The sequence below is a fragment of the Antechinus flavipes genome, chromosome 5, assembly GCF_016432865.1.
Source record: "Antechinus flavipes isolate AdamAnt ecotype Samford, QLD, Australia chromosome 5, AdamAnt_v2, whole genome shotgun sequence".
In the NCBI taxonomy this organism is placed as follows: Eukaryota; Metazoa; Chordata; class Mammalia; order Dasyuromorphia; family Dasyuridae; genus Antechinus; species Antechinus flavipes.
Window position 1 is genome coordinate 4,374,609 of NC_067402.1, and position 26,499 is coordinate 4,401,107.

At 45.3% G+C, this 26,499-nt stretch overlaps 1 protein-coding gene across 1 annotated transcript in view; it reads left to right on the forward strand.

The window, feature by feature from the left end:
* PHF14 (PHD finger protein 14) overlaps nt 1-26,499 on the forward strand; it is a 139,223-nt gene that overhangs the window by 77,742 nt on the left and 34,982 nt on the right. The window contains exon 17 of the mRNA XM_051961680.1: nt 26,038-26,155. Within this exon, the coding sequence (XP_051817640.1) occupies nt 26,038-26,155 (118 nt within the window). The remainder of the gene's footprint in view (nt 1-26,037; nt 26,156-26,499) is intronic.

Here is a 26,499-nt window from a genome sequence, read left to right on the forward strand (position 1 = left end):
GTAGTTTAAAACACCTAACTATATTCTTTGCGTAGTAGGAGAGTTAGTAGAAAATCTTTTGTTTGATTAAATGAGCCTCACAATCCTGAAAGCCACAAACCACTCCTGAGTCTTCACTTGGCCACTCTGCAGAACTTATTTCTGTCCGCCTAGTGATACAAGGTTCACGTCTGTGATCTACGTATCATACTCGATCAGAAGTCTAGTATTGTGCCTTGGTAGTCCAGCTTAAATTTACAATCTCAAGTGAAAATGCGGAGTGACTCTTACTAACCAACTCGCCTCTATACAGCTACCATTTTCCTTACTTTCCTTTCACAGTCAACTTGAGATGGTTTTGAACCTATTATCCCCCATGGCTATTTGAATGCCATGTACCTAATCTTCTGATGGACTTTGTTTTGTAACCAGTACAAAATTGTCCTTATGATTTCTTCTTTGTAGTATACTTTGCCTCATTCTGGTACTTAGAAGCTTCCTTTCTCTCTCCCATCCCTCTCCTTTTTTCTTTATCTCCCTTGAAATTCTTGACCTTTGCTAGAACAATTTTTCTAATTCTTTAGAAATTTGGTATGTCACTGAGTAAGTAAATTAATTTGGGTAAGATTGTGATTTTAATTTTATTGATTCTTTTACAGGAGCAATGACTTTTCCTTCGTTATGATTTAAATCTTATTTCTGTGAAGAATATTTTGCTTTTGTATTCACAAGAGCTCTGATGTGTGTCCCAATTAATAGGCTCTCAAGTATTTTACTGACCTTTAGTTAGTTTGCAATGGAATTTCATTATCTCTGACAGTTGGGTTCTGTTATTAAACTGATGATTTATGTGTATTTTATATCTCTCTGCAGTTAATTTTTAGTTGACTCCCAAGGGTTCTCTAAGTAAATCATCATTATTTGCAAAAAGCAGTAATTTTTGTTTATTTGTTGGCCATGTGACTTCTCTCAGTGAATTTTTCATGTCTTATTACTACATCCAGCTTTTATTATATTTTATTGACACAAGTGGGCATTTTTGTTTTACTTCTGATTTTACTGAAAAGTCCTCAGCTTCTAGCACAGTTTCTTAGCAGAATCAACAGGGCAGAAGGGGGAACCTTCATTTCTTTCACTCAGAACCAGATCTTTACAGTCAGTTGGTAATGGCCAACCCTAGCACTAGTGCCCCAAAATCCCAAATGGAGCCAACCTGTGGTGTGTTAATTAGTTGGGAACTTTCAGACCTCAGAATCTTTCATAGCACTTTGATAGTACTCAAAACCCAGGAATTTGGAATAAGATAACACTCAATACCCCAAGAAAGCAGAACATTCCCTTCAAAAAAGTGCAACCTTAAAGTTTAAAGTTAGGAAGAGGATTGGCAAAAAGTTAACGAACAAAAAAAAATCCCATTGTTACCAAAAAAAACCCCCAAAAAACCAAAACACACACCAAAAAACGTATAGTATCAAGGACCCTTAAAACTAGAAGAAGAAAATGATTTAAAAACATTTGCAAGCAGAGATAAAAGAAATAAAAAGATGACTTGAGCACAGAGTTCAGTGAGAATAAATGCAGCAAAAGCAAAAATGCTTTTGAAAAGTTAAAAATTTTTCTTAAATGAACTAAAAGCACAAGAGGGAAAAAAATTGGAAAAAATAAGTAGAATTGTAGAACAAACCGGAAAGTGAATCAAGCATAATAGGTATGGAGCCTTGAATAAGCAATAAGCTTTCTGAAAATTAGAATGGACTAAATATAATCTAATGACTTTATGAGGCAGCAAGAAATATTTAAAAACACTGAAATGATTGAAATAAGAAAGAGAAGAAAATACAAGTAATACAAAGCAAAAACAATTAACCTAAGAAATGGATCAAGGAGAACTAATTTAAGAATCATTGTAGTATCTGAAAGTCATGCCCCCATCCCTTAAAAAAATTAGCCAACCTCTTATTTCAAGAAATCATAAGAGAAAACTGCCAAAATCTCTTCGAAGGAAAAGTAGAAAGAAATCCCTATCAGTTACTTATTGAGTGAAACTTAAAAATGAATACTCCTAGGAATATTAGCCAAAGTTCAATATTTTCAAGTCACAGAAAAAAATACTGTAAAAATAAAAGAGAAAAAGAAATTATAGAAAAAGAAAAAGAAAAAAAAATTATAGAAAAGAAAAAAGAAGAAAAGAATCTAGAAAAAGAATTCAGATATCAAGAAACCTCAGTCAAGATCATAGGAGATTTAGCAGCCAGCACCATAAAAAGGAGAAGAGAACTTGGAATATATGTTAAGGAATCAAAGAATATAGGCTTGGAAACAAGAATAATTTATCCAGAAAAACTGAATCTGTACTGTAGGAAGAGACAGATGGACCTTTTGTGAAATAGATAATGTCCAGGTGACACTGAGTAGTGGTGTGAGCTTGGACAAGTCACACTGTTGGGCTCTGGTGTGTAAGCCATGTCCTCAGAGGCAGCACTTCTCTTGTCATCATCTCGGAACAGAGTCCACTGAGGGACACAGTGATGGATCGGCCTCCCTGTGACTCAGGCTGTCCGACAGGGATTCAGGAATCTCCTTCACTCTGTCTCTTGAGGGGGCTGCTGTCTCTAATTGCCCTGATCCCTGTGCAAACAAGCAAGGTCCGGATCAGCCGGAAGGAGCCAGGAAAGGGAAGGCACAAGAAGCAGGAGTGATTCTGTAGTAGGTAAAATTTTAGCTGAGACTTAGAGCTGGGAATGGCGGGACAAGGTCCCATGAGTCGTTCCAGGGAATGAGAACCAGTCGAGCCTAGTTTCAGAAGCCAGCCTAACCTAGTTGAGTAGCATACACCTTTCAGGAGCGGGGTTTTAACAAAAATAGAAAGAAAATGATGGATCACAAATTAATTAGTCATTGTAATCTAATTTCTCTTATGGTGATAGGCTTTGTCTGTAATTTATGAGTATATTTTGGAAAGGCCACTTTATGGACAAATCCCTGGAACCGGGAGACCCAGTAGAAGGCTCTTGTTATGACAAAGGCACAGCACAATGGTGGTTTGCACTAGGATAGTATACATGGCCAGTTGGGAAATTTATTTTACTTAATTATGTATTTTTTTAAAACAGATTTTGTTTTTGTTTCTTTCTCAGTTGGGAAGCGGAAAAGAGGGAGTTGGAAGGGGAGAGAAGGTAGATTTTTACTGATTAAAAATTTTTTTTTTTTAATAAAAAACCTGAAGTTTATTCTCCTTACATATAATGTTGGCTCTTGGTTTAAGATAAATGCTATTCAGTTTTTGTTGTTTTCCCAGTCGTGTGCAATTCTTTTTGACCTTATTTGGGACTTTCTTGGCAAAGATCCTGGAGTGGTTGGCCATTCCTTCTCCAGGTCATTTTATAGTTGAGGAAATTGAAGCAGGCCAGGTTGAGTGACTTGCCCAGGGTCACACAGTTAGGAAGAGTCTGAGTCTGGATTTGAATTCAGGGAGATGAGTCTCCCCTGACCCCTGGCCCAGCCCTCTATGCACTATAGCACCCCTTAGCTGCCCCAGATAGGTGCTACTTGCCTTATTAAGAAACTAACCATTTCTTCCTATATTTTCTTGTGTTTTTTTTTCTAAACAGAATTGATATTGTCTTTTGTCAAAAGCTTTCTCTGTATTTTGATATAGTCCTAAGATTCTTGTCTTTGTTATTAACACTCAGTTATAGTTAACAATTTTTCTAATATTGAACCAATCATGTATTTCTGGTTTAAATTCATAGTGGTGCTTTTTTTTTTTTTTAATGTTACTGGAGTGTCTTTATTAATGCTTTATTTCTTTTTTCATCAGCATTCATTGTTAATGGATTCATTAATTAATTAATGGATTAATGGCCTATACATTTCTCTGTTAGGTTCTCTGGTGTAGGTGTTAATACCATATTCAAATTGCCATAGGAATTTGGTAGCCCATTTTTCCCATTTCTGCAATAAGTTTACATAATATTGTTATTGTTTGAGTGTTTGACAGAATCCTCTAGTCACATGTCTGGTTCTGTTTGTTTTTTAACCTTTGGTAGCTCGTTTATGATTTATTTGATTTCTTTTTCTGAGATTGGGTTTTTTAATGATCTGTTTCTTGTGCTTTTAATCTGGATATTTCCCATTTTAAAAAATTCATCCGTTTCATTTGTCAGTTTTATTGCCATATCACTGATTCGGGGAGAGTTTTGCCAGCATCACGCCGGGCATAGGGACGCAGAATGCCAAGCAGAAGTTTCGTGACTCGCGTTCTGTCGGGGGAAAAAACCTGTGTGCAAATCAACACAAGTAATGGTTACGAGAGGGTGGTCCGGAAAGGCTTCATGTGGTAATTGATTCCATTTGTGAAAGAAATGATGGCTTCCAGGAACTGTTTGGGAGATGGGAGGGTATTCAGGGCCCATGGGACTGCAGGACAGAGGGCAGAGAGATGGGCCGGGATGGATCATGTACAAGACGTGGATGGGGTGATGAGTGTTAGCTTGGGGAGGCCTTGGGAGCCGGGGGCTGCCTAGATGCCTAAGGAGAGACAGGGCGTCCCGGGCTGGAAAAAAGTGGATATTGTGGGTTTGGGGCCCTCTCACGAGCCTGAGCGAGGAGGTCAGGAAACCAGGCTAGGGGGGGAGGGGGTGGGCGCGCACCATGTCTCCAGGGGCCACAGAGTGGCAGGAAAGGGGAGGCAGCAGACACATGATCTGGAGCCATCTCAGAGGCCAGGCCAGAGCCCTCGGACCTGTATTCCCCCCAATCTGGGGGCCTTGCGCTTTCTGGCCTACCCCAAAGTGGGCATAGTTAAGGGCACAGGGACGGTGTCATCCCATCTCCGGGACCCCTCAGGGGGCACTTTACGAATGCTTCTTGACTGGGAGGTTGAAAACAAGCCCCTTCAAAGTAGGACTCGGTCCCTTCTTTGTTCTCGCTTCCCTTTGCCTAGCGCTGTGCCTGGCACTTAGGAGTCCCTTAATAAATGCTTCTTTTGATTCTTTTTTGGTCTTTGTGACACCCTGGGCTCTGGACTTTTATATGGAATTGGAGGCATAAATGACTAGAATGTCAGTAAAGTCCAGCGTGCCCTAGACGCCATTCGTTTGTTCAGGGCTCTGAGCCACAGGGAGGGTTGCAGTCTGAGCTGGATACCCTGAGGCAGTTTGCCCGTGATGCGCCAGGACACCTGACTGGGTGCCATGGGAAGGTTTCCCCTCTCCCAGGCTGTCCTTCCTGTGCAGTGCATCCATCCTCTCTTGGGGCTGTTGGAATTCCTATCCTTCTTCCCCTCCCCTCCCCTCCTGCTCTCAGGGCCTCCCAGTCTCCTTCCTTTGTTCAGAGCAAGAACCTCCCTGAGCTGGAGCTTCCCACTGATGCTTTCTGGCATTTCTGTCTACGAGGAAGTCTGGGGGGAGCCTCCTTGGGATCTTGGGACCTGAATTGGGGATGGGGGACTTGAGGACTGCTTCTCAGGCTGTCCTTGTTTTCAGTAATTCATGGACAGTGCACATTACGCGTGCGCGCGTGTGTGTGTGTGTACACATGCATATATTCCTATATACCTTCATTTATTGGGAAAAAAGCCACCGATCTCTCTGAGCTAGAAAGTGGTTGCCATCTTGAATGCCCAAGTTCTTAGAGGGTTATGGAAGCCGGTCTGGCTCCCCAGCTACGATTTCTGTGAGGAAGACCATACTTCCATTGGAGTAGCACATCACGGGGTCCTCTGGGCCGCTGCACGGACCTGGCCAGACACGCTCTGTTCATTCGCACCTCTCTTCATTCTTGAGTGCTCCGGAGCTTCCACAGCCCTTACGCATCCGTGGATGGCGCGGCTGTTTGGGAAGGCCGGGGGCCCCATAGTGGTCAAAGATGTGGACACACTGCTGGCCGGCACTGAGCAGGCTGGGTGGCCAGTGAAGGGGCCCCGTGTTCCTGTGATCTGCAGGTTCTCGTGCACCTGATGAGGTAACACAGCTATTGAGCCTGAAGCCAGAAAACAGAAGATGCTCCTGACGTGAGCGAGCCGAGTGGAACGCTGGAGAACCGACTGTGGCCTCCTCTGGGGATGGCAGCTGCCTGCTCCCTTTTACTCTGCTTTGTCTTTCATGTTATGTCTCCATTATAACACTCAAAAGAACTTTTTTACATTAGGGGATTTATACTTGACCAAAAGGACACAGTGTGGTGGTCAGTAATTGTTGTCTTTGGAGTTAAAGGGAAACAGTTTGACATTTTAAGCAAAGAAAGGAGACCTTTCCCAGAAACCTGATCCACACGCCTGTGAAAGGCGAGTAATGATTATCTTCTAGAACCAGCTCAAACCAGAGGTTCCGGGAATTTGGGGGCATCTCGTGTCCGAGGAGCCAGCTGGTTTCGAGGTAAAAGGCTCAGTGAATTTTGCCCCCGGTGGGAGTAGGACTTTGCCAAAAACAGGATCTCATAAATAACAGCAGATGATGTTTCTGCCACTCTTCCTGTGGAAATGCGAATGGTGTTTGTGGAGCTAAAGAGATGGTGTGGCAGCAGTGGCAGGGCCTCCTTTCATTGCTGGAGAAGGCCTCTGGCCAGCTGAAGGCCCACCGTGGGGAGCAGAGCTCGAGACCAGCCCCTGGGGTTGTACCAGCACTTACAACAGCACCTTAAACAGAGAAGGCGCTTCCTAGTGATGGAGTCTGACCCAAGGTGGTCTCTGCAGCTGACTCAGGAAAAGCCACCGGGGACGTTACCCTTCACCTCCCAGAACGGCGTTTCTAGGCCCGGGCTCCCTCAGGGACCATCGGTTTCGGGCCTTCTGCAGACGAAGAAGCCGAGACTCAGGCAGGTCGTGATCTGCCGTTGTCCTAAGCACCTGGGGAAATGACACCTGGTCCCTCCTCTCCAGGCCTGCTCTGGTGTTTCATCTTGACTGACTGTCGACATAGGATTCCCCAGGGCCCTTGAGGAAATGCAGGAGCTGCCCAGCAGCCCACAGCATAGTGTAAGGTAGAAATAGGACAGAGTTTCTGCAGCTTTTGTTGGCTAGAGCACCCGCCATAAAATGACAAAGTAAGAAAATGATGTTGAATGTCGTCAACTTGAGGTATTCCAGGCAGCTACAGAGCAACTTTGGACTCTTATTTTAAGGTACTTGTAGGGAAGACTTGAATGTTTTACTGTTTTGATCTAGGGCCATGACAGTACCAAACAAAATGAGAATTAATAGTTTTGAGTCCTAACTTATGTCAGATGTGTAGAATAACAGCATCCTACTAAAAAAAAAAAAATGCCCCATGTGATTTCCAAGTCTCTGTCTGAGTTGTTAAGACTATGAAGTTGTAGCATTTGCACATCCTTTGATCCATAATGCTACATAAGGGACACCAAATTTCTTAAATCTTTGGTTGCAGATCTCATCTTATGGGTACACTTAATCACATTGGATATCTTTGCTTAATTATACTTCCATTCTAGTGATAAATCCTTGCTATAATTTCAGTAAATTAAAAGAAAATCACTAATGATTTATCAAAGAGAAGATTAAAACAAGAATTGGACCTGCTGATATAATTTCTTTAAAAGCTTCTCGTAATAAAATTCAGTATATCTTCGGTTCTTCTCATCTGAGAATTGATTTAAAAAGGCTTTTTTTTTTTTTTTTTTTTTGATATTAAGAGTCCTGTAAAACAACAGCAAAAAATGTCACGTTTGCATATTATCATTCAAGTTGTCTTGATGCTTCTGAGCACCATTAAATAAAGGTTTCATTTTTTTTACTCATCAGTGTTATTCCAGGGATGCCCTATGACTCTGTATCGGGTGCATCTTAAAGCCTGTGATCAGTTCTGTGGCAGGAGGGATGCGTGTGCTTGGGATGTAGAGAGAAGTCCAGGCAGGAAGGCCTCCAGCATTTTGGGCCGGTTCTCTGGGCCGAACTTTGAGAATGTCACGGGCACAGCCCAGCCTAGCACAGCCAGATGGGTTGGAGTCTGCATCCATAGAGAGACTGTCTTTCTTGAAGAGCATGAGGGTCTTAGAAGAAGTGAAATGGAGTGTATGCACTCATTTGGCACTTACTGTGTGCAGAGCATGGTGCTGAGAGGCTCTGGGGATACAGATGGAAAAGTGGAGCCTCTCCTGTTCTCATGGAGCAGGAATCCCTTTGAGAGGAGGCGGGGCTCAGGGTGGCTCAAGGCTAATGTTTGAGCAGTTGGTCCTAAACCCACGACTGACAAGAAGGGGTTGGCGAGACCACGGGCTCCCTGGAGATGCCGGAGATGTAGTGTGATGGATGGTCTCTGGCTCCTACCTCACAGACACTCAGGGCAGGGCCTTCGCTTGTCCATGGAGGCTCCCCCAGAGTGGGAATGTCACTCGGCCAGCGCTCCTCTGCTGCACAAGTGTGCAGACCCTGAGATCCCCAAAGAGCCGTGCAGGAATTCTGTATTAATGGATGCTGATGCTCTGTCAGGGGAGCGAGGCTGGAGAGCCTCTGGAGTTCCTTTCAGCTCTGAAGTAAGGCCATTTCATAATGGAAGGTCTAGTGTCCCTAAAGTACACTGGGACCTCTGGGATGCCCCCATGTTATCGTATACACGTATACGTGTGTGTGTATGTTGTGTCACACAGGATTGTATACATATTTACAGATTATACACATACCTACATACGTGTCTCTTGTGTGTGACCTATACACACCCAAACCTTTTTGGATAACCAAGTTTGCTTGGTAACTGTGACAATTAGTCTCTATATCAGTTGTCGACCTTGTTGGCATATGATGTCAAAAGATGCCTTGAAATCTATACCAGAGATGGCCCCTTGGCTCTTGAGTCCAACAGAGAGCGAGACAGAAAGGGCTTCTTTGCCTTCTCTGGGACGATGTCCAGTTCCTGGGCCTACAGGTGCTCTAAGTCCTCCCCTTCTTCCTATTTATGAATAGTTTGCCACTGATTGCATCTCGCCTTCTAAACAGAGGCAGCCACAAATCTGCAAGTGGAGGAATCAAACTTTTCGCCAGACCAGGATTGGAACCCCCTCCCCATCCCAAAGCTAATCTGTTCCCATTTGGATCTTGGATGGTCACCTGAGTCCTGAATTGAACAGGGGGAGGAAGAGGGCTCGCCTTTGGAAATGCTTTAGTGCTTGCCATGACCAAAAAGACCCAACTTTCTGTTTGAACAGATGCCCTGTCTGGAGGCAGGGGCAGAGTTTGGAAATTGAGAACCCCTCAGAGTCCATCTGATGGCCACCGTAAGGCTCCCCAGGCCCGGAGGAGGCTTGATTAATGGCTCTATGGCCGAGCACCCTTGCCCTTTCTCAGTATCCCAGGGACTGGGGCTGCGTGCTGCGCCATCCACCCATCTGTTCATCTCGGGGACACACCAGGCTCAGGTGGGCGCTCTGCTGGCTGTGACGAGAGACAGGAGAAGTCATCTGTTTAAGGGTCCACCTAGTCCAGGTCAGGTAGAGAGGAGATGGCACCCGGCCCTCTTTGCCATGCCCAGGTACCCACTGTGATGCAGGGGGGCCACACAGCCCTATGAGACAGGCTGGGAGAGGAGCCGATCAATTGGATTCAGCTGCATCCAAATGAAATTACATCTGTCACTAACTTTCTTTTCAAGTCACTGAAATCTTCCAGGTCCAACTTTGTCTTGTCAGTTTATTCAGTGGTAACGATGATTAAAACATTTCAAATTGCCTTGAGTACGTCAAGGACCTTGTGACAAGGTCTATAAAAATGCTACCTCTTTAAAGAAAAAAGGAAGCTGCATTTCAAGCAGGAGACTATATTGACAAAGATTTTCTTCTTGGGTCTTCTGAAGCTCAGATTTGCAAAGAAATTGAGAAATGAAGAAAAGCCATCATTTTTAAGTAATTTTTTTTTTTAATTCGGAGTTCACCATCTATTGTTTGAATTTCATATTTTATAGCATCTCTCCTAAATACACAGAGGAGTCTTAGTTTCTCTTTTCCTATAGTTTTCTTTCTCAAGCTGTCACATCTTATTGAGTGTCCAAATGTAAAATAAAAATATGATCTCTATATCCAAGTTGAATGGGTTGATTCTGTATTATATGGCTTAAGAGTTAAGTATTTGAGAAAGTGTTAATCAACTTAAATGTTCACATTTTCAACAACTAGAAAAGTAATATGCAAGCTTTTTTTTTTAAGAAAAAAGATTATTTGCTAATGAATATAATAAATGAACAAATGTTTAATATCTGTCAGCCCCTTTGCTGATTACTGAGACAATCGTTGCCTGCAAAGAACTTAGCCCTCTCCTGGATGGGGAAGAAATACCTGGGCTGGAGAATTCCCCATGAGGCAAGTGGGTCCCCAGAGCCGTCAGCAGACTTAGACTTTCCAGGGCCACTGGGAGGCTGGCGGTCTGGATTGGGGGAAGGGCATGTGCTGGTCAGTCCGGTCAGGCCTAGTGCTTTGGCCGGCTGCGTGCAGGGAGCAGGCAGAGGTGTTCTCGCTTCTTCGCCTGTCAAGACAATTGAGCTTGGGGGGAGGTTGTGGGGCAGTTGCCGAGCAGAGTGGTGGGGAATGGGAGGTGTTCTCCTGGCATCTGGTATGGGGTGCTGCTGGGGAGCAGCAGCAGGACGCTTAATACATCAGTGGACACAAGAATCCACGCTGCTCTGCAGATGGCCCATTCCAGGCCTGCAGGACATAGCCTCCAGTTCTGGGCGAGGGAAGGACGTCAGGCAGGGTGCCCCAAATATCTGGGCAGGCTGTGATCTCGTGGCTTCCTAAGCTTCCCATAGGTCACCTGGTGAGGTGGAGATTATTGGTGTCCTTGGGTCACAAGTGAGAAAATGGAGACAAGACAGGGTGAGGGGTCATGGAGCAACGTGGATGCACTGATCCCCGAGCTCCTCAGTCTGGTCTGGCCGTAGCCGGGCTTTCTGAACCGTGTCTTCCTTCCCTCTCACACTAGGGCCTTGTCTTGGCTCCGTGGCAAGCAGCTCTCGGCATCTGGTGCCCCGCGGTCATGAGCTCACTCCCTGGTTCCCTTTGGCCTCCCCACTCATCCTCTTGTCTCTCCTGCTGGTCATCACAAGTGGTTCACGGCTGTAGAACCTCTGGGACAGGAAGGAGTTGATCTGGGAGGCCTTTTGGATCCCAGTCAGGACGCACAGGATTTCCCCCACTACCACTACCAGCTTCCTTCCAGTCCGTCTGGCTCAGGCCCTGCCCTCGTTGTGCTCTGGACTCAGCAGTGCCTCCCCACACCGGGTTTTTTCTGCGTGGGTTATTACACTGCTCTCTGAAACAGCAGCATGGCTTTACAAGATCCCAGGGTTTGGGTTTATTGATGCGACATCAAAGGCAAATGAAAGGCTGTGGCAGACCCCCTCCATCATTAGCGCACTGTGCCTGGCGAGCCCCACTGTCCCTTCTGACCGTGAGTCCGTTACCTCTGTGGTTACGTCTGTCAAGGAGTCCTTTGGGATGGTGGCCTTTGCCAGCAGAGAGGGGCCGGGGCTGCCATCTGTAGTCAGTGGGCACGCCAGCCCGCCACGCTCTCTTGGTCCTCTGAGGCACTGAGGATACAGCGAAGATGGTGCCTGCTCTCCGAAACCACTTGCTGGGTCTTGCCACTTCCTCCCATTTTCTTAAAAGCACATTTGTGCTTTTAAGTGGATTCTTTTCACAAAGGTTATAGAGGCTTTTGAACAAGCACGTAGTTGTGGCCGACTTTTTTTGTCCTCTATTGTTCTTCCGAGCATCTGGCTCTTTCCTTCCTGAGATAGCTTGCCCGTTGAGCCTCGGGGCTTTCCCAATGCTGCTCCTCTCATCCTGCTTTTGGCTGAGGTGATTGGGTCTGACCTGAGCCCCCATCCCCATCTCAGAAGCCGAGGCCTTGGGTCTCAAAGATGGCGGCCGTCTTCCTCGAGCCCAACGCCTATGACCCGGCCTGCCGTCTTGCATCTCGGCCCATCTCTCTGTCTCCATGTTCGGCTGCCTTGGGCCTTGTTTTCCCTTCTGCTGGTTTCCCCCTCACTTTGGTGAGCGATATCCGGAGCTCGGAGGTTTGGGGCCGGTGGCTTCCCAATGGCCGAGGTGTCATGAGAGCTCATCCCTTCTGTCCTCTCCTGGCTTGTTGGGGTCTCAGCATGAGCCTTGGCCGTTGTGGCCACGGCGCGCGGCTGGTCTTTGCCTCTGGCCTTTTTCCTGATATGGTTGGACTTAGACTTGGCATTTGTTAGCAGGCTTGTACCTGGGGCGCCACGGTCCAGGCGGGCTTTGGTTTCAGACTCCTGGCTGTTGGGATATCAGGCAGCTGGTCCCAGCGCCTCGTGGGATGGCTCAACCTTTGACAGGCCTTCTGAAACTCAGTTCTCCGAGCTGTAAGGAGGCGAGGACGATGAATAGCTCGGGATTGTGGTAAGGACAGGGGCATCTAAGGAAGGGCTCGAGCACTGCAGAAGTGCCAGCTCTTCTTGGTCCCGCTCAGCCACTCTTTGCCCTTTCACATGTGGCCGTGGCAAAGCCTTTGATTCCAGAAGCGCCCCGAAATCTGAGTCTTATTCCAGCTCCAGACGGGATCTTTGTTGGAGCAGGGCATGGGGAGTGGCCGTTCCCTGGTAGCATGCAAGAACAGCCAGAGAACCGTGAGAGAGAATTGTCTTCTCTTGAAATTAATTGTATTTTTTCATAAGAAAGTTCATATATTCAGTTTGCATCTTATTTTCTCTCACGAATGGGTTACCTTTTTTTCTTGTGGACAGTTTTCACACGGAATGTTTAGGGCAGCCAGGTGGTGCGGTGGATAGAATGCTCAGCAGACAGTGGATGGCCATGTGAGCCAAGGCAAGCTGCTTTACCTCTTTGCCTCAGTTTGTCACCTGTATGATGGGGATAATAATAGCACAGTGCCTGGCACATAGTAGGTGCTATGTAAATATCAGCTGCCATCATTATTATGGTCATCATTATTATCACTTGTCGTTTTGTCAGTAATGGTCACTTTAGCATCCTTGGAAAAAGGAACTGAACTGGGAGCAGGGTATCCTGAGTTTGGGGCCTAGATCTGTTGCTGGCCCTCAGCTTCTGCTTCCTGCTCTTGCCCAGAGACAGACAAACTGGCATTTAACTTTGGTTGATTTTCTCAGAAGTCGATGGATGCCTTTAATTTTCTTAACCAGGGCATTCATTTCAAATAAGCGTGATGTAGCTTTTGTGACAAGAACTCAATTTCTGAGAAGAGAAATCCTCGTAAGTCATGTGCTCATTTTCCCTTTGATTGCAAGATGCATCCTATTTCTCAGTTTGAATTTATCTGGTTAATCAGTCATTTCAGATGCTCAGAAACAATTGGGAAATACTGAACAGTTTGCAAACACCGTTCCCCAACAGTGCATGTGAACAAACCGGCACTTTTTCACAGATGGCAATTTTACATTTTAAAGGGTTATTTTTAATCCCTTATTTCTGTTGTTTGTGACCTAGCTCTTTTTCAAAACTCCAAACTTTAAAATGTAAATTTTAATTGATAAATAAAATCAACAGGGCTCCGGGGAATTTTGTTTTGTTTTGTTTTGGCCTTTTTATCTGAAAGCCAATTCACATTTGTTAATGTCATTTACCATATGCTAAAACTGAATATTCAGAGAGTGAAAATAAACATAAAGCTATAAACTAAAGTCAGAGATTTCTCAGTTCTTACTTTTTAGGGGAACATTTTCCAGAATTCAAGAGCAAATTAAAGAAATAATTTCTAATCTGGAAATGGCCAAGATGATATTTCTTGATGTCAGTTTTAGAAAGACGTTCAGGTACGAGTTGGACTAGATCCAAGGTTCCTTTCAACTGAGAGATTCTCTGCAACATGTGATCTATATAATGGCATCTTTGAGAAATAAAATCACTAAGGCTACCATTAACCAAACTCACTAAAGTATAATTTTAATATTATAGAAAAAAACTGCAATTCATTCTAATTTATGATATTGTTATAACTCGGTAATAATGAAATCAGTAAATGCAACTGTCTTCTTGAGCCAGAGATCTAAGTTGGGGCACAAGTGTTTCAATGTATCGTGAAATCGATAATTTGGGGGTGTCGTCTTTGCGCCTAGCATTGTGCTAAATACCTGCTGAAATAAAACTGTCAGCTAAAGAGTTTCTGTTGTCACTTTTGTGTCTGTTGTGTAGATAATTATGAATTAGAAAATCTTAATTCTGAAAACGGGTTCAATTTCTAAATTCTGCCCTGAAAATATTGTTCAAAAAATGGAGTGAAACGTGTTACTTTACGTATGACTTGGATTCAGTAAGCTCTTTAGGGGAGATAATCTTTGAAAGTCTCCTTTGAAAAACTTCGGTTTCCAGGCGGCCCCCTCCAGGGGCCTTTGTCGCTACGCTTCCGTGAGGCGAGAGTTAGGCTTCTCGTGCTGAGGGGGTGCCTGTGGAACGACCGCGGGACCGTCAGCCTGTAGCGGGGAGCCGTCAGACCGGGCAGGGGTCTCCTTCCTGCCGGGCCGGTCACAGACCCCTGTTTGGTCCTCAAAGGGCTTTTCTCACAACAACCTTGTGAGGCTGGTTTTACTTGGAAGTGCACCCCCAGACTTTTCACAGCAGAACACCTAAAAGCCAAATACCACCATGTGTTGGATGGCCCGGTGTTCAGCGAGAACACGGACAAATAAGAACGGACCCTGTGTTTCTAGTGAGTGTTCGGGTCCTTCCCCCGGCACGGGCCATCTCTCTCTCGTGCCTCCCAACGTACACATTGGTGTGCACTTGTTGCCACTCAGGATGTTCTGGGTTGGGACTAAAGGAAGAGGTATAGCAGAGATTCACTTTGTTGTTCCCCAAATTCCCATTGACAGCAACCTTGGTGTCTCTGCCAGACCGAGTGAATGGAAGGCGTGCTTTCCTTCCCCTGCTCCCTTCCCCACCCCCATAAGTTTCTGTTTTTTCCTCTCGTGGTGATTTTTCTTGGGTTCTGGCAAAGTGTCTCTTCAGGAACAGCTTTCTGTAATTGTGCCACTTTTCACTTTCTTTCTCTCAATGGAAATTCGAAGCATTAAACACATCTCAAATATTTGAAAATAAAGTTGTTTCGAAGTGTCATTAGTGTTTGGCAATGCTGCCGCAGCGCTAACGCTCCCCTTGCTTAGCTGATGTTGCTGCCATGTTGTAGCGTACCGCTACCTAAGAAATGAACTGCATTTATTGAGCAGCCAAAATTTCAGTCCTGAAAATAAAAAGCAGAAACAGCAAAGGAATACTCGTTTTATGGGTTTGAGCACAAGAAGGGTTGGAGGAAGCTGAGGGAAGTAGGTGTGAGGTACCTACCTCGTTTGGAATAGTTGACTAAAAGGATAGCCATATAATGTGAAAAGCAGATACTTGAGATAATGAAGATATTTGCAGTTGGGATGATGTTTTTAAGTGGCTTTTTCATGCCTGCTGCACGTCCCATACTTCTACTGATATCCAGAATTACTCAGTTGTTAAGGAAATTAGCTCTTTAGAGGATAGTTGTTTAAAAGCAAGGCAGTAGAGGATGCCTGCCAGTGGGGCAGAAATCAGAGAAATGTTCCTGGAGGTTTCTGATGAAGGCATTTGGACCTTTCTTGGAGCTTGACTCCAGGCACCACCCTAAGGCTGACTGCCCAGAGAAGGGTTCTCGGGTCTAGCCCCCTCAGGCCTTCAGCAGGTTATTAAAGGGCTGGTAGTTCAGAAGCAGGAAGGATGCCGTCTGCGAGCATGTGCCGATTGACCGTCCTCTGCTCGGGCGGTGAGAAGAGCACCATTTTCCTAGCAGGCGCCCCCCCCCCCTTTTAGTAAAGCAGGACTGATTCAGGGCTTGGAAGGGCCCCGAAGCCTCCCCGAGATGAGCGCCCCACTCTCCCGCTGCTCCTCCCGGGAGGACGCGTCAGGTGGAGCGCGTGTCCCTGGCCCCCGTGGTGGGGGCTGTGGTTAGAATGTTTCATAAGACGGCGTTGTGCAGAGCTGTTATGATCTCTGAATGTTAATGTTCTTTTCTTATCACTTTACTGTGTAGATTCCCTTCATGAGACCCATCTCTGCCACAGCTCGTCCTCGGAGGCAGTCCCGGAGCCCTCTTTTATAAGTGCTTTTAAAATGTGGATAAAACTCTCGATAGAGTACCTAAAGTAAAGGAGAACAGCTATCTTGACTTATCTCTCTGTAACTTATCACGACCAAAAGTTGAGTTTGCTCGTCAGGTTTGCCTAGAATGGAATTGATTGGTTTGTTACTCACACTGACGGGGCAGTCCATTTGCCTGCTTTTTTTGCTTTGCTTTTTTCTTTTTCTTTTTTGTTTTGCACTAATCAGAAATGCTTGATCTGTGCATTGTTGGAAAATACTGGATAAATGTCTTGTCCGAATTGTCCTATTAAGTCATGTCTTTCTCCCCTGTGCTTCCGTGGCAAATGATGATGTGCAGTGCTGGGACTCAGTGAAGAGGGCCAGAATCTATGGGACTTAAATGCCGCGGGCTGCTCCTGAACAAAGAAAACCATGCTCTTCCTCTAGTCCGCTTGCCGTCTTAGGCCGCCTGAGCCGTCTGTTCCGATTTCAGACGACCTCTTGTGGAATGCCTATAGAAGCCTGTGCTGGGAAAAGATCGTTACTCGTAACGACGCTCGGGCAGTGCCAGGAAGGCTCGGCCTCTGGCAGCGCGGGGCCCTCTCGTTCGGAAGCCCTTATCTTGTTCTGGAAGCCAGAGCCCTGTGCCTATTAGCATGAATTACTCAGTGTTTACACTTCTGATTTAACCATGTGAACCAAGTATCTTCGTGTTGCTTTCTGGATCTTTGTTGAGCAATACTTGAAATTTGCAGTCTTTGACGTCTTCTCTGAGATCACTGGGTTCAGGCTAAATTTGTTTTCCCCAGACATACGTAGCGAAAGTGTGAGCTCACCAGGAGGGTACCGAGTAGTCTGACTGTACTGTGTGCCCGCTCAGATTCCTTCATCGACATCTGTATCTTTCCGGGGAGATACAGGAATTACATTTCCATCTGCAGATTTTCTGATCCAAATTTAAAATCAACAACAGAAATGGTTTGAATCTCCTATTACTCCAGCCTGAACTGACTCGGAAGAGACTTTTTGCTGAAATACTTGTAAATGACAACATAAATTTCTTGTGGAAAATCCTGATTTATAGTGATGGTTTGGGTTGAAAATAAATTAAACATAGGGGGAAAAAACAATGGAAATGTTATAAGTGATTGAGGGGAAACCGCAAATAAAAAGATACTGTATTCTCTATATTATACCTATATCATAGTAGAAGACCATATGTTTGACTAAGATGTTCAATAAAAGTAACATGGTGTGTGTAAAATGGTGTATAAATTGAGATAATTAAATTATCAAAAGATATTTTACAGCATATCTGGGAAAGATTAATATTCTGTAGCAAAGCACTAAATAGTTCTGTTATATTGCATTAGAAATCAGACTCCAGGTTGTTGTCATAATGTAGGAATAAGAAAAATGATAGTTTCTAGAATCTCACCAACTTGAGGAAAAAATGACAACCGTTTCACTAATGGGAAAATGCTAATGTGCCAGCAGTGCTCGGCCTTCTCTAATGTCTGATTAGAAATTACCTATGGTCACTTTTTTCTTTCTCGAAATCATTATGCCGAGTGACTTTTTGTGCCTCTGTTAATCAAAATTGTTACCATGCTTCCACGAGAGCACCTTGTAATCCCGAAGACCGAGAGGCGCTCATCTTTTTGTGGGCAGATTTAAGTGTCTTTTGTCTCACAGCATAAAATATCAACTCCATAATTCATGAGCTAGATTTTTTTTTTGCAAAGGTGAGCTTGGAAGAGGGAGTACCGTGGAGGGAGTGAGATAAAACACTTCCTGTCCTTCCTAATGGCCTCTCCTAAAAACTCTCCAATTTTCCACACTATAAAATTGACCTTGTCCGTAATTGGCCCGGCTGCTATTCCGAGGTGATATTAATTTGTGCTTAAACAATCTGTACCGCAAGCACTTTAGAGCTCCCAGGTCTTGATGTGTAGTGATATGTGTGTATTCATCACACCCAAGAGGGAAAGGGGAAAACTGAAGATGAGCTCGGTCATTTTAAGACAGGAGAGAGAAACCGACAGCATCCAAACAGCTCATTTTGTGCCGCCCCACACGAGGCAGCAGATGAGCTCTGTCGGTCATCATTCTTGCTCTCTCCTCCAGACCGGTCACAACCTTTCTGTGACTTGAGAGCTGACAGGTTCCGCGCAGCCCCCAGAATCCTCCTGCAGTTTCTGGGAATGAGCCTCCCGGTCCATCTGTAGCTCTGCTGGTCCCTTGAACAGCTTTGGTGACAGGGCCTTCACGGACCCAGGTGTTCTTCATGCCCTTAGGAAGGAAATGAGCAAGCACTAGCTAGTGTCCCTAGATGGGTGGTTTGAATGGAAGTGTAGGGATGGATGGATAGGCCCATGAGGATGGTTTTATTAATCTCTTTAAAAGGAGGCACCAAAAATTCTGGTGTATTTCTAGAAGGAAGAATTTTTCCACATTCACAAACATGAAATTCACTCCTGTTCTGTAAACCTGGAACTCCCCCTTCAAAGCAGACCCTTGACAGCTCCTATTCCCCAAGGTTTGCTAGCGACTGTTCATCATCATGCCTTTGTAGTCTAGAATGCCTCAGATAACGAAGCCGGCTACTTCATCGATGACTTATTCTGTGCCCTATGTTTGAATGCGTTTCTTATTATCGTCATAACATTTGCCAAGTGTCCATTCACATCGGGTCACCCCACCAACATCACACTTCTGAATCTCCTTTCCCAGCATGATGTGCTGAATAGCTATTGTTCTGATTGAATAAAAAACAGTTACTGGTTTAACGTCATTGATCTAGTTTTTATTTGGCTCGTATTTTGAGAATATGATCACAGACCCCTTCAAATATATGCATAATTGCAGTTTTGCAATTGTTTAAAAAATCAGTCTAACTATTTTGAAATGATGCTTTATATTAGGGAATTTTTTTCCCTCCAGTTTCTGAAGCTGCATTTGTAAGCTGTTATTTAAAGATTAGATTATTAATGTTGTGTTTCAGCGACTCCGAGGTAATTACTATGACAGCTTTAGATGGCTACTCCAGCCTCTGAATGTCGAATCATCGGGGGGGAGGGATTTTTTTTTCTTTTGAAATTTGGTGTTTGCTGTTTGTTTTTTGTTTATTAAAAAAATCCTCTGCCTGAGTCAGCCCTTTGTGAATGAATATGTGTGGTATTAACTCTGGTGACTTACAATGTTTCTGTGATGAGCATGTTTTGCATCTCTTACTCCTTTATGAAAATGCAGTGCTCACTCCTAAGACTTTCTGGAGGCCAGCTGATAAGGCTGCCTGCTGTGCCAGGAGAGGAGATATCATGAAATTGGACTCTCGCGCTGGGCTTTGTAAATAAAATGAGATTGACCTCCCCCAGCCATTATCTCATTTATCTGATTTACATTGTAAAATCAGGAGCTACACTATTGATTAGAGCGTAATTAGTTAATTATGAAGAGAGAAATACAAAGTTATGTGGGGTGTGAGCACAGCAGGATATTCTGCCGACAAATTTCCAAGGGCATGAGCAGATGGAGATGGGTTTGTTACAGAACAAAGCCGCTGAGCTTCAGGTATGGAGATATGGAAAATGCCTCTCTCCCTGCACCCAGGTACTTGACCTTAGTCCATGAATTTTTACGGTACTATTTGCATTTGTATGGTTTGTCTTTTATCGGATAACCTGAGTCTTTTATGTATCATTTCATCAACATCATCCCCTTCTATTCAGGAACTCCAGAGAAAATCTGTAGATGAGATTATTTATTTCCAGATAATATACTTGATGCAAAATAATTTTTTTCTTCCAAAAAGTGATTATTTTTCTTCAGTCTTGTTTTGATCAAAGTATGCGCTAGATTTAATGAGAACACTTAACACTTTAATTGATATTTTCTATATCTTGACATGTATAGAAAAAAAAAGATGTCTTTATCTTAACCCTAAATGCTATTTAAATTTTGGCAGGATGAAGAATTGTGTTCGTCTGCTATGATTCGGAAATATTTTAGCACATGGGACACGTCTTACTTAGGTGTTTGATTCGAATGATTGGTAACTGTGCAGGGGTAGATTCCATTGCCCTGCATTTTGCGGGCTTTTTTTGTTTATTTGCTTACTTCTAACTGGGTTCTTTTTCAAACATTCAGATGAAACTTTTTTTTTCTTTATAAAAAATATGATGGAATAAGCAAATCTGAGCCATCGGTTCTGTTGTCGAAAAGAAAAGAAAAAAGAAGGTAATGTTTCAGATCAGAAGCCAGGCCGATAGTTTTGCCTGAAGCCGGCTTCTCATTCTGAGCCATCATATCCTTGCCACATCAGTGCAGTGGGACGCCGACTTCCTGGAGAGGGGATCGAACTGGCCTAGACCTGGCACCCCTTTGGAAGCGAGGTCACTTGCAAAGGGCAGGTTCTGTTTTTCTCCATTGTAATGTCACATGTGCTAAAACACTTTCCACTCAGTGGATAACAGAAACGCCTCAGAATGGCAACTGAAAGAGTTAAGGCCTTGCATGAGGCTCGCTTCATGAATCAGCCCAGTCCCAAGTAGAGCCACCATGAATTTGTTACCCTCAAGGGTGTGCTGAGGAGCATTCGGGGACCTTCTTCCACTTTTTTTTTTTTAAATGAATTCAATGGAAATTTATTTCACAGCTTTATCATATGCCATCTACAAGAAGTGGTTCTCTTAAATTTTAATTCTGCTCTTTGTTTTCTTTGTCATCTCAGTATTTTAGCGACATTATAGACTCGTAGTATTTTTTGGTCATTCTCTTTTGGTAAATGAGTGCCTACAAAATCAAACACAAGGTCATTCTGTGATTTTTTTAACCCCAAAACTAACCCTTTATTTCCCTTAAAGAATCATATCTTGATGAGTACATTCAGTAGGAATTTAACTAAATACTGTAATTAGATAAGGAAGTGAAAGTCATATCATATTTTTCAAACTGAAAGCAATATACTATATTAATCTGGCTAGTCACAGTTTGATGCTATAAGAACACGTTCTTCAAAGCATAATAAACCTTTCACTCCCCAAATATTGTTTTATTCTAGTCTTTTAAAAAAATTTGATGCTTCATAATATTTTTAGCCTCGCAATGTCAAAAAGATGTTTGGATGTGACAGCCATGCGTGACAGTGGCATGTAATATTAATGGGCATATTTTTAATAAATTTTTTTCAATCAGTATAGTATTAATCATTGTTAGACAATTTCTAAAATGTATATTTAAAAATTTAATTCAACGAATGTTAAACATAATTGAGAGGAGATTGAGGAAATTTTTCATTTATGAGATGAGATGATTTCAGCAACATGTGAAATAAATGCCCCATTTGAAAAAAAAAATACCTCAAGTTCTTTTCCTTCATTCTCCTTTTACCTGGGGGCTTTGTGCTAGATGATTCTATTATAGAGAAGTACTTATTTCATGCCTTTTGGAAGACTGTATTTATTCATGCTACAGCTAACGGGATTTTATAACCAAAACAAAACCTCTTTTTGTGGGTAGCCATGAGGGCGTTAATACAGACTGTTGGGCTTCCCTGTTGGTAAGTAGAGTGATGGGTATGTAGGGCTGCTAATGGTGTCTCTGTTTTGTGTCTTTGGTGTTCCTTTTTTCACAATCGGACAGAGTCATGGCCTTCCACGTTGGGTATTTCTGTTCCTGGCGTGCAGAGCAGTGGGTTCTTAGTATGTGTTACCCAGTTTCCCAGAATAGGCTGCCCTAACCCTTCCACATGTAAATAGAGGTTAAAATACGGTCTGAGAAGCCCATAATGCCAACATTAGAAGGCACCCTAGAGGCGTCCTCGAGCAGCCGATACCTGACCAAGAATCACCTCGACAAGGTTCCCAACCAGCAGGTCCAACCTTTGCTGAAAGACATCGAGTGAGGGAAGACCCGCCATCCTTTGAGGTAATTCATTCCACTGTCTTGACAGCTCTCGTGGGGAGGACATTCTTCCCTACTGGAAGCCTCTTCCTCTGTGGGATTTCTGCCCACTGCTCCCAGTACTGTCTCTGGGGACCAAGCACATGTTCCTCCTTGGAGCCCGCTGTCCTAACCCCCTCTCCCCCCAAGTCTTCTCCTCTGTCTCAATAGCCCTGTTCCTCCAAGTGGTCCTCATAAAGCTTTTTGCTCTCCCAGGGGCCCTCCTGGATATTCAACCCCTGTATCAATAGTCTTGCCAAATTGTGATGCCCAGCCTTGTAGATGATGCTCCAGCAGTGGGCTAAATGGAGCCAGATACAGTCCATACTCAGCTTCCTTTTCTAGAAATCCCACCTCTTGGAAGAAAGCTTCAAGACTGTTTCTGAATTGGAGAGTACCACGTCATAATGCGTTCTCCTCTTGAACTTATTGGCCATTGAAAGCTCTAGAAAGCTTTCTCTCTCTATGTGTGTGCACATCCAGTTATAGCTGCGTGTCTACCATTTATCATTCATCCATCATCCATACATCTGTTCATGTGTCACCTCTTATCCATCCATCTATAGTCCTTTGTCTCTGTCGATTAATCTACCATCTCTCCCTCTGAATAGCTATCCGTCTCTCCCACCATCCATCCGTCCATTCCTTTCTCTGTCCATCTTTCTGTCATATCTTCCCATCTGTCTATCCATCTATCTTTCTATTACCATCCATTAGTCTGTCATCCATCTCTCCTCTCTTGATATATCCAGCCATCGCTCCACCATCCATCCATCCATCCCTTTCTCTATCCATCTTTCTATCATGTCTGCCCATCTGTCCGTCCATCCATCCATCTCTCTTTCTCTATCCATTCATCTGCCATCTGTCTCTCCCTCTATCTGTCCATCCATCTCTCCACCTTCATCCATCCTTCTATCATGTCTGTCCATCTCCACCCATCCATCTGCCGAGCCTGCCTCTCTCTGTGTTTCTGCTCCAGGAGCAACATCCCTCCTTGCCATTTAATCCCAAAGCTCCAGCCAGCCCGTTTATTAGCTGGAGAGAATGAGGAGATGAGGGGTTTTGAGTCTTTCTGTTCTCCTTCCGACCCCGCTCACCATCTCCGATAGAAATCCATTTTCTCCTATCACATAAGAGGATCATTTGGAGGAACTGAGGCTGTTTAGCCTGGAGAAGAAAAGCTTTAGGAGGGGATTGCACAGCCAGCTCCCTTTAAAAGATTTGAAGACTTGCCGTCCAAAGAAGGCATTGGCCAAACAGGTGGGGCGCAGGGGGGAGCCAAAGACAGGATCAGGCTTCACGTCAGAATGAATATCCTGACTCTAAAAGGTGTGTCGGGGGGGGTCCCCCTCCCCCAAGTGGCCTGATCCCTTGTTGGCTGCTTCTGGGGGGCTTTATCCGTAAGGTTCCGGGCCTTCTGGCTCTGGAACTGTAGGCTTCAGCAGTCTGCACCAATGGAATGTCCCCAGCTTGGATTGGAATAATCTCTGCTCCCAAAAGCTTCTCAGGGTTCAGAACTCCTCACCAGCAGTCCACCCTTCAGCCCTGGGGCTGGGAGGGACCTCGGTCACCTTGTGTACCCTTGTTTGCCTCCTGGTGACAGCAGAGCCTGTCTGGGGCTCAGGGGGATGGATCATTGCTGGGGGATGTCCCCCTTTCTGGTCTCCAGGTCGGATGTTCTGGGGTCTAGGAGCGAGGGGCTTAGGTGTAACGCAGGTAAATGGGCTGCAGTTTCCCATGAATGGCTGTGTCACTGACAGCCATAGGCGGGGGGTGGGGGAGTTTCTAAAAGTGTCCAGATGTTCTGGCTGCATTTTCTCAATAGAACCTCCCGAAGCACCCGTGAGTCAGGTCCCAGGGGCTTCCTTGACTATATTGCAGATCAAAAATTCAAAGCTCAGAGACACCCACTAGGTGTCAGAGGTCCAGTGTCCCCGGGCAGAGTCCTGTATTCCCACCCCAGATGGGCACCGGGCACAAGGCTCACCCACCCCTCTGACTGAATCAGGTTCAGCCCCGGCCCGCCTGTTGGGAGGGAGGACAGCAGCGGCAGGAGGGAGCACTCTCCAAGTTATCAAAGGGACATTCCTGGGTTCAAGAGCTGGCTGGGCTCGGAAGGGCAGCTTTTTTGGCCCCGGGATGGAAGGGGTGCAGTGGATAGAAATGGCTGAGAGGCAGAATTAGACCCAGGACGGTGCTGGGGTCTTTAGTGAGGGCCGAGGGACACTCAGAATCCTCCAGGAAGGCAAGAACATATTCTTGAAACCTTTCTGCCTGAAACGTTTTTTCTGAAAATCTGGTGCTGAAAAAAGAACCTTCTGGGAAGTGAACTCTCCAGAAACATTCATCCCTGAAGTGCCCAGGTAGCAGAGAGCGAGATCTAGAAAGGAGAGTGTGGGACCCCGAGGAGGCCCTGCTCAGGAACACCCCCCCCCCAGCCTGAGTATTTGGAGACCTAGGGAGAGGGTCCTCGGGCTTCCGAGCCAGCGTTCTGCGTCGGCTCGTGCTGCCTTCGGTAGAATGGGGCCCGGGCCACCCAGGCAAGCAGCCTCTGGATTGCTCTTCCAGATCGCTCATCTCTGGAAAGTTCGGGGACTGGGGTGGCCTGGTGATTTTATCTTAGTTTTATAAATTAAAAATTAAATTAAAAATTAAAAAGATTTAAAAATCATTCATATTCATCATGGCCTGGCAAGAGCCATTATTCCAGAGCATCTACTATGGTAGGTAGGAAACTCTGGAAAACTTGTGTTGACCGAATGCTGAGACTAGCGCTCTCTCCGACCCCAGGCTGGGCTTCGGGCCTACAAAGTAGGTGGCTTTGGTCCAGGTGCCCGGCTCAGGGCAGCGCTCTGCCCATACCTCCTTTAGCCCTGGCCCTGCAAGTAGATTTGGAGGGGACGGGCTGATTTCACTGAGATACTATTTGAATGGGGAGCTTGAGACATCACAAGTTGGCCCTTTGTTTTTACCTAAGTTTTGTTTACCTTTCTTCTGGCCTTATTTGCTAAGAAAGCCAACTCAAATCACAGTCAAATAGTAATTTGTGCTCCCCTCCTCCCCCAATCCTTTATTTTTTAAGAGGTTTGGCAGTATCAGGGTTGTTTTTTCTCCTACTTTTTTAGCTTAAATTTAAGCAGTCAGCAGGCCCCAATAAATAGACTCTGACAGAGTGGGTTTTGAGAAATTGTTCCTTTAATGAAAGAGCGTCCCAGGTATATCCAAGTAAAGTGAGGAACACAGGCCTTCCCCAGAAGATGGATGAATTTCCATTCTTCGATGGAACTCTTTTTCCCTCTTACTCGATCTGATAGAAAATAATTTTCCCAAAGCATAACAAGGCAGTTATTTGCTAGCAGACGAAGGCTGTCAGCCGCACTGAGATGAAACAGATAGTTTCGAGTTTGTGAACTGTGGGTGGTGAACACTATCAGAAGAAATGTTAATAAGCTGAAAAGAGCTTTCTGGAGAGGGCTGGAACTTCTCAAATGCAATATGGCAAATGCCAGCAAGGCTTTCCTAAGTCAGAAATAATACCAAATTTTCACCTTTTTCGTGAAAGTTTTCTTTTACAAATGAGACACCGATAAATAGTACCCTGCAGCATCAGCCTGTCGTCTGTGGTAGAACAACCCGCAGAGGAAACCCTCTCGGGAGTGGCGAGGGACAGGAGGAGCTTGCGGGCTGTCCTGAGCCATAGAAGTGGACGGGCTTCGCCCCGCCTCCAGTCCCCCGCGGGGAGACTCTGTCCTTCGTGACCGGCAGTGTTGTGGCTGACCGTGGCCGCCATGCATGTGGCCCTTCCTTGGGCGCCAGCCTTTCTGTGACCGCAGTTCTCCTCGAGATTTGAGTTTGTCGATATTTTTTGTGGCTGTCGCACTTTGTTTTGCTTGACACGTCTGCTTGAGGTTGAGGGTCTCTGCGTTGTCTGTGTTGTTCTGGCCCCCTGCTGTGAGCGGAGGAAGGAGCGCTCCGGGGGTCGGAGCGGAGGCCCGCCGGCGGCCTCGGACACGCTGCCTCAGTCGATGCAGAACTACAGTCTCCCTGTTTCCCCCGCAGGTGTGATGGATGCAGACTCTGCTACCATTTGGGCTGTTTGGACCCCCCCCTGAAAAAGTCTCCTAAGCAGACAGGCTATGGATGGATATGCCAGGAGTGTGATTCCACGTCTTCCAAAGTAAGTGAGAAAGGCCCCCGGCCGGCCCTCCCGGCGCGACAGCTGGGCCTGCTCGTTCCTGCCCTGGGCCCGGGCTCCGAGGCCCCCCGAAGCGATGTGCTGCCAGACCGGAGGGAGGAGAAGCGTCCATTGACCTCTCCTGGCTGACTCTGTGCGTGTGTGTGTGTGTGTTTGTGTGTGTGTGTGTGTGTGCCTGTGTGTATGTGCACGTGGCGGGGCACTGGGGTCCTGGCCCTGGAGGAGATCCCTCGCTCACCCTCCCGGGCATGGGCGTGAGACTCGTGGCCCCTTCCTCTCCCAGCATGGGGCTGGCCATCCCAAGTGCTTGGCGGCCCTGCTGAGCG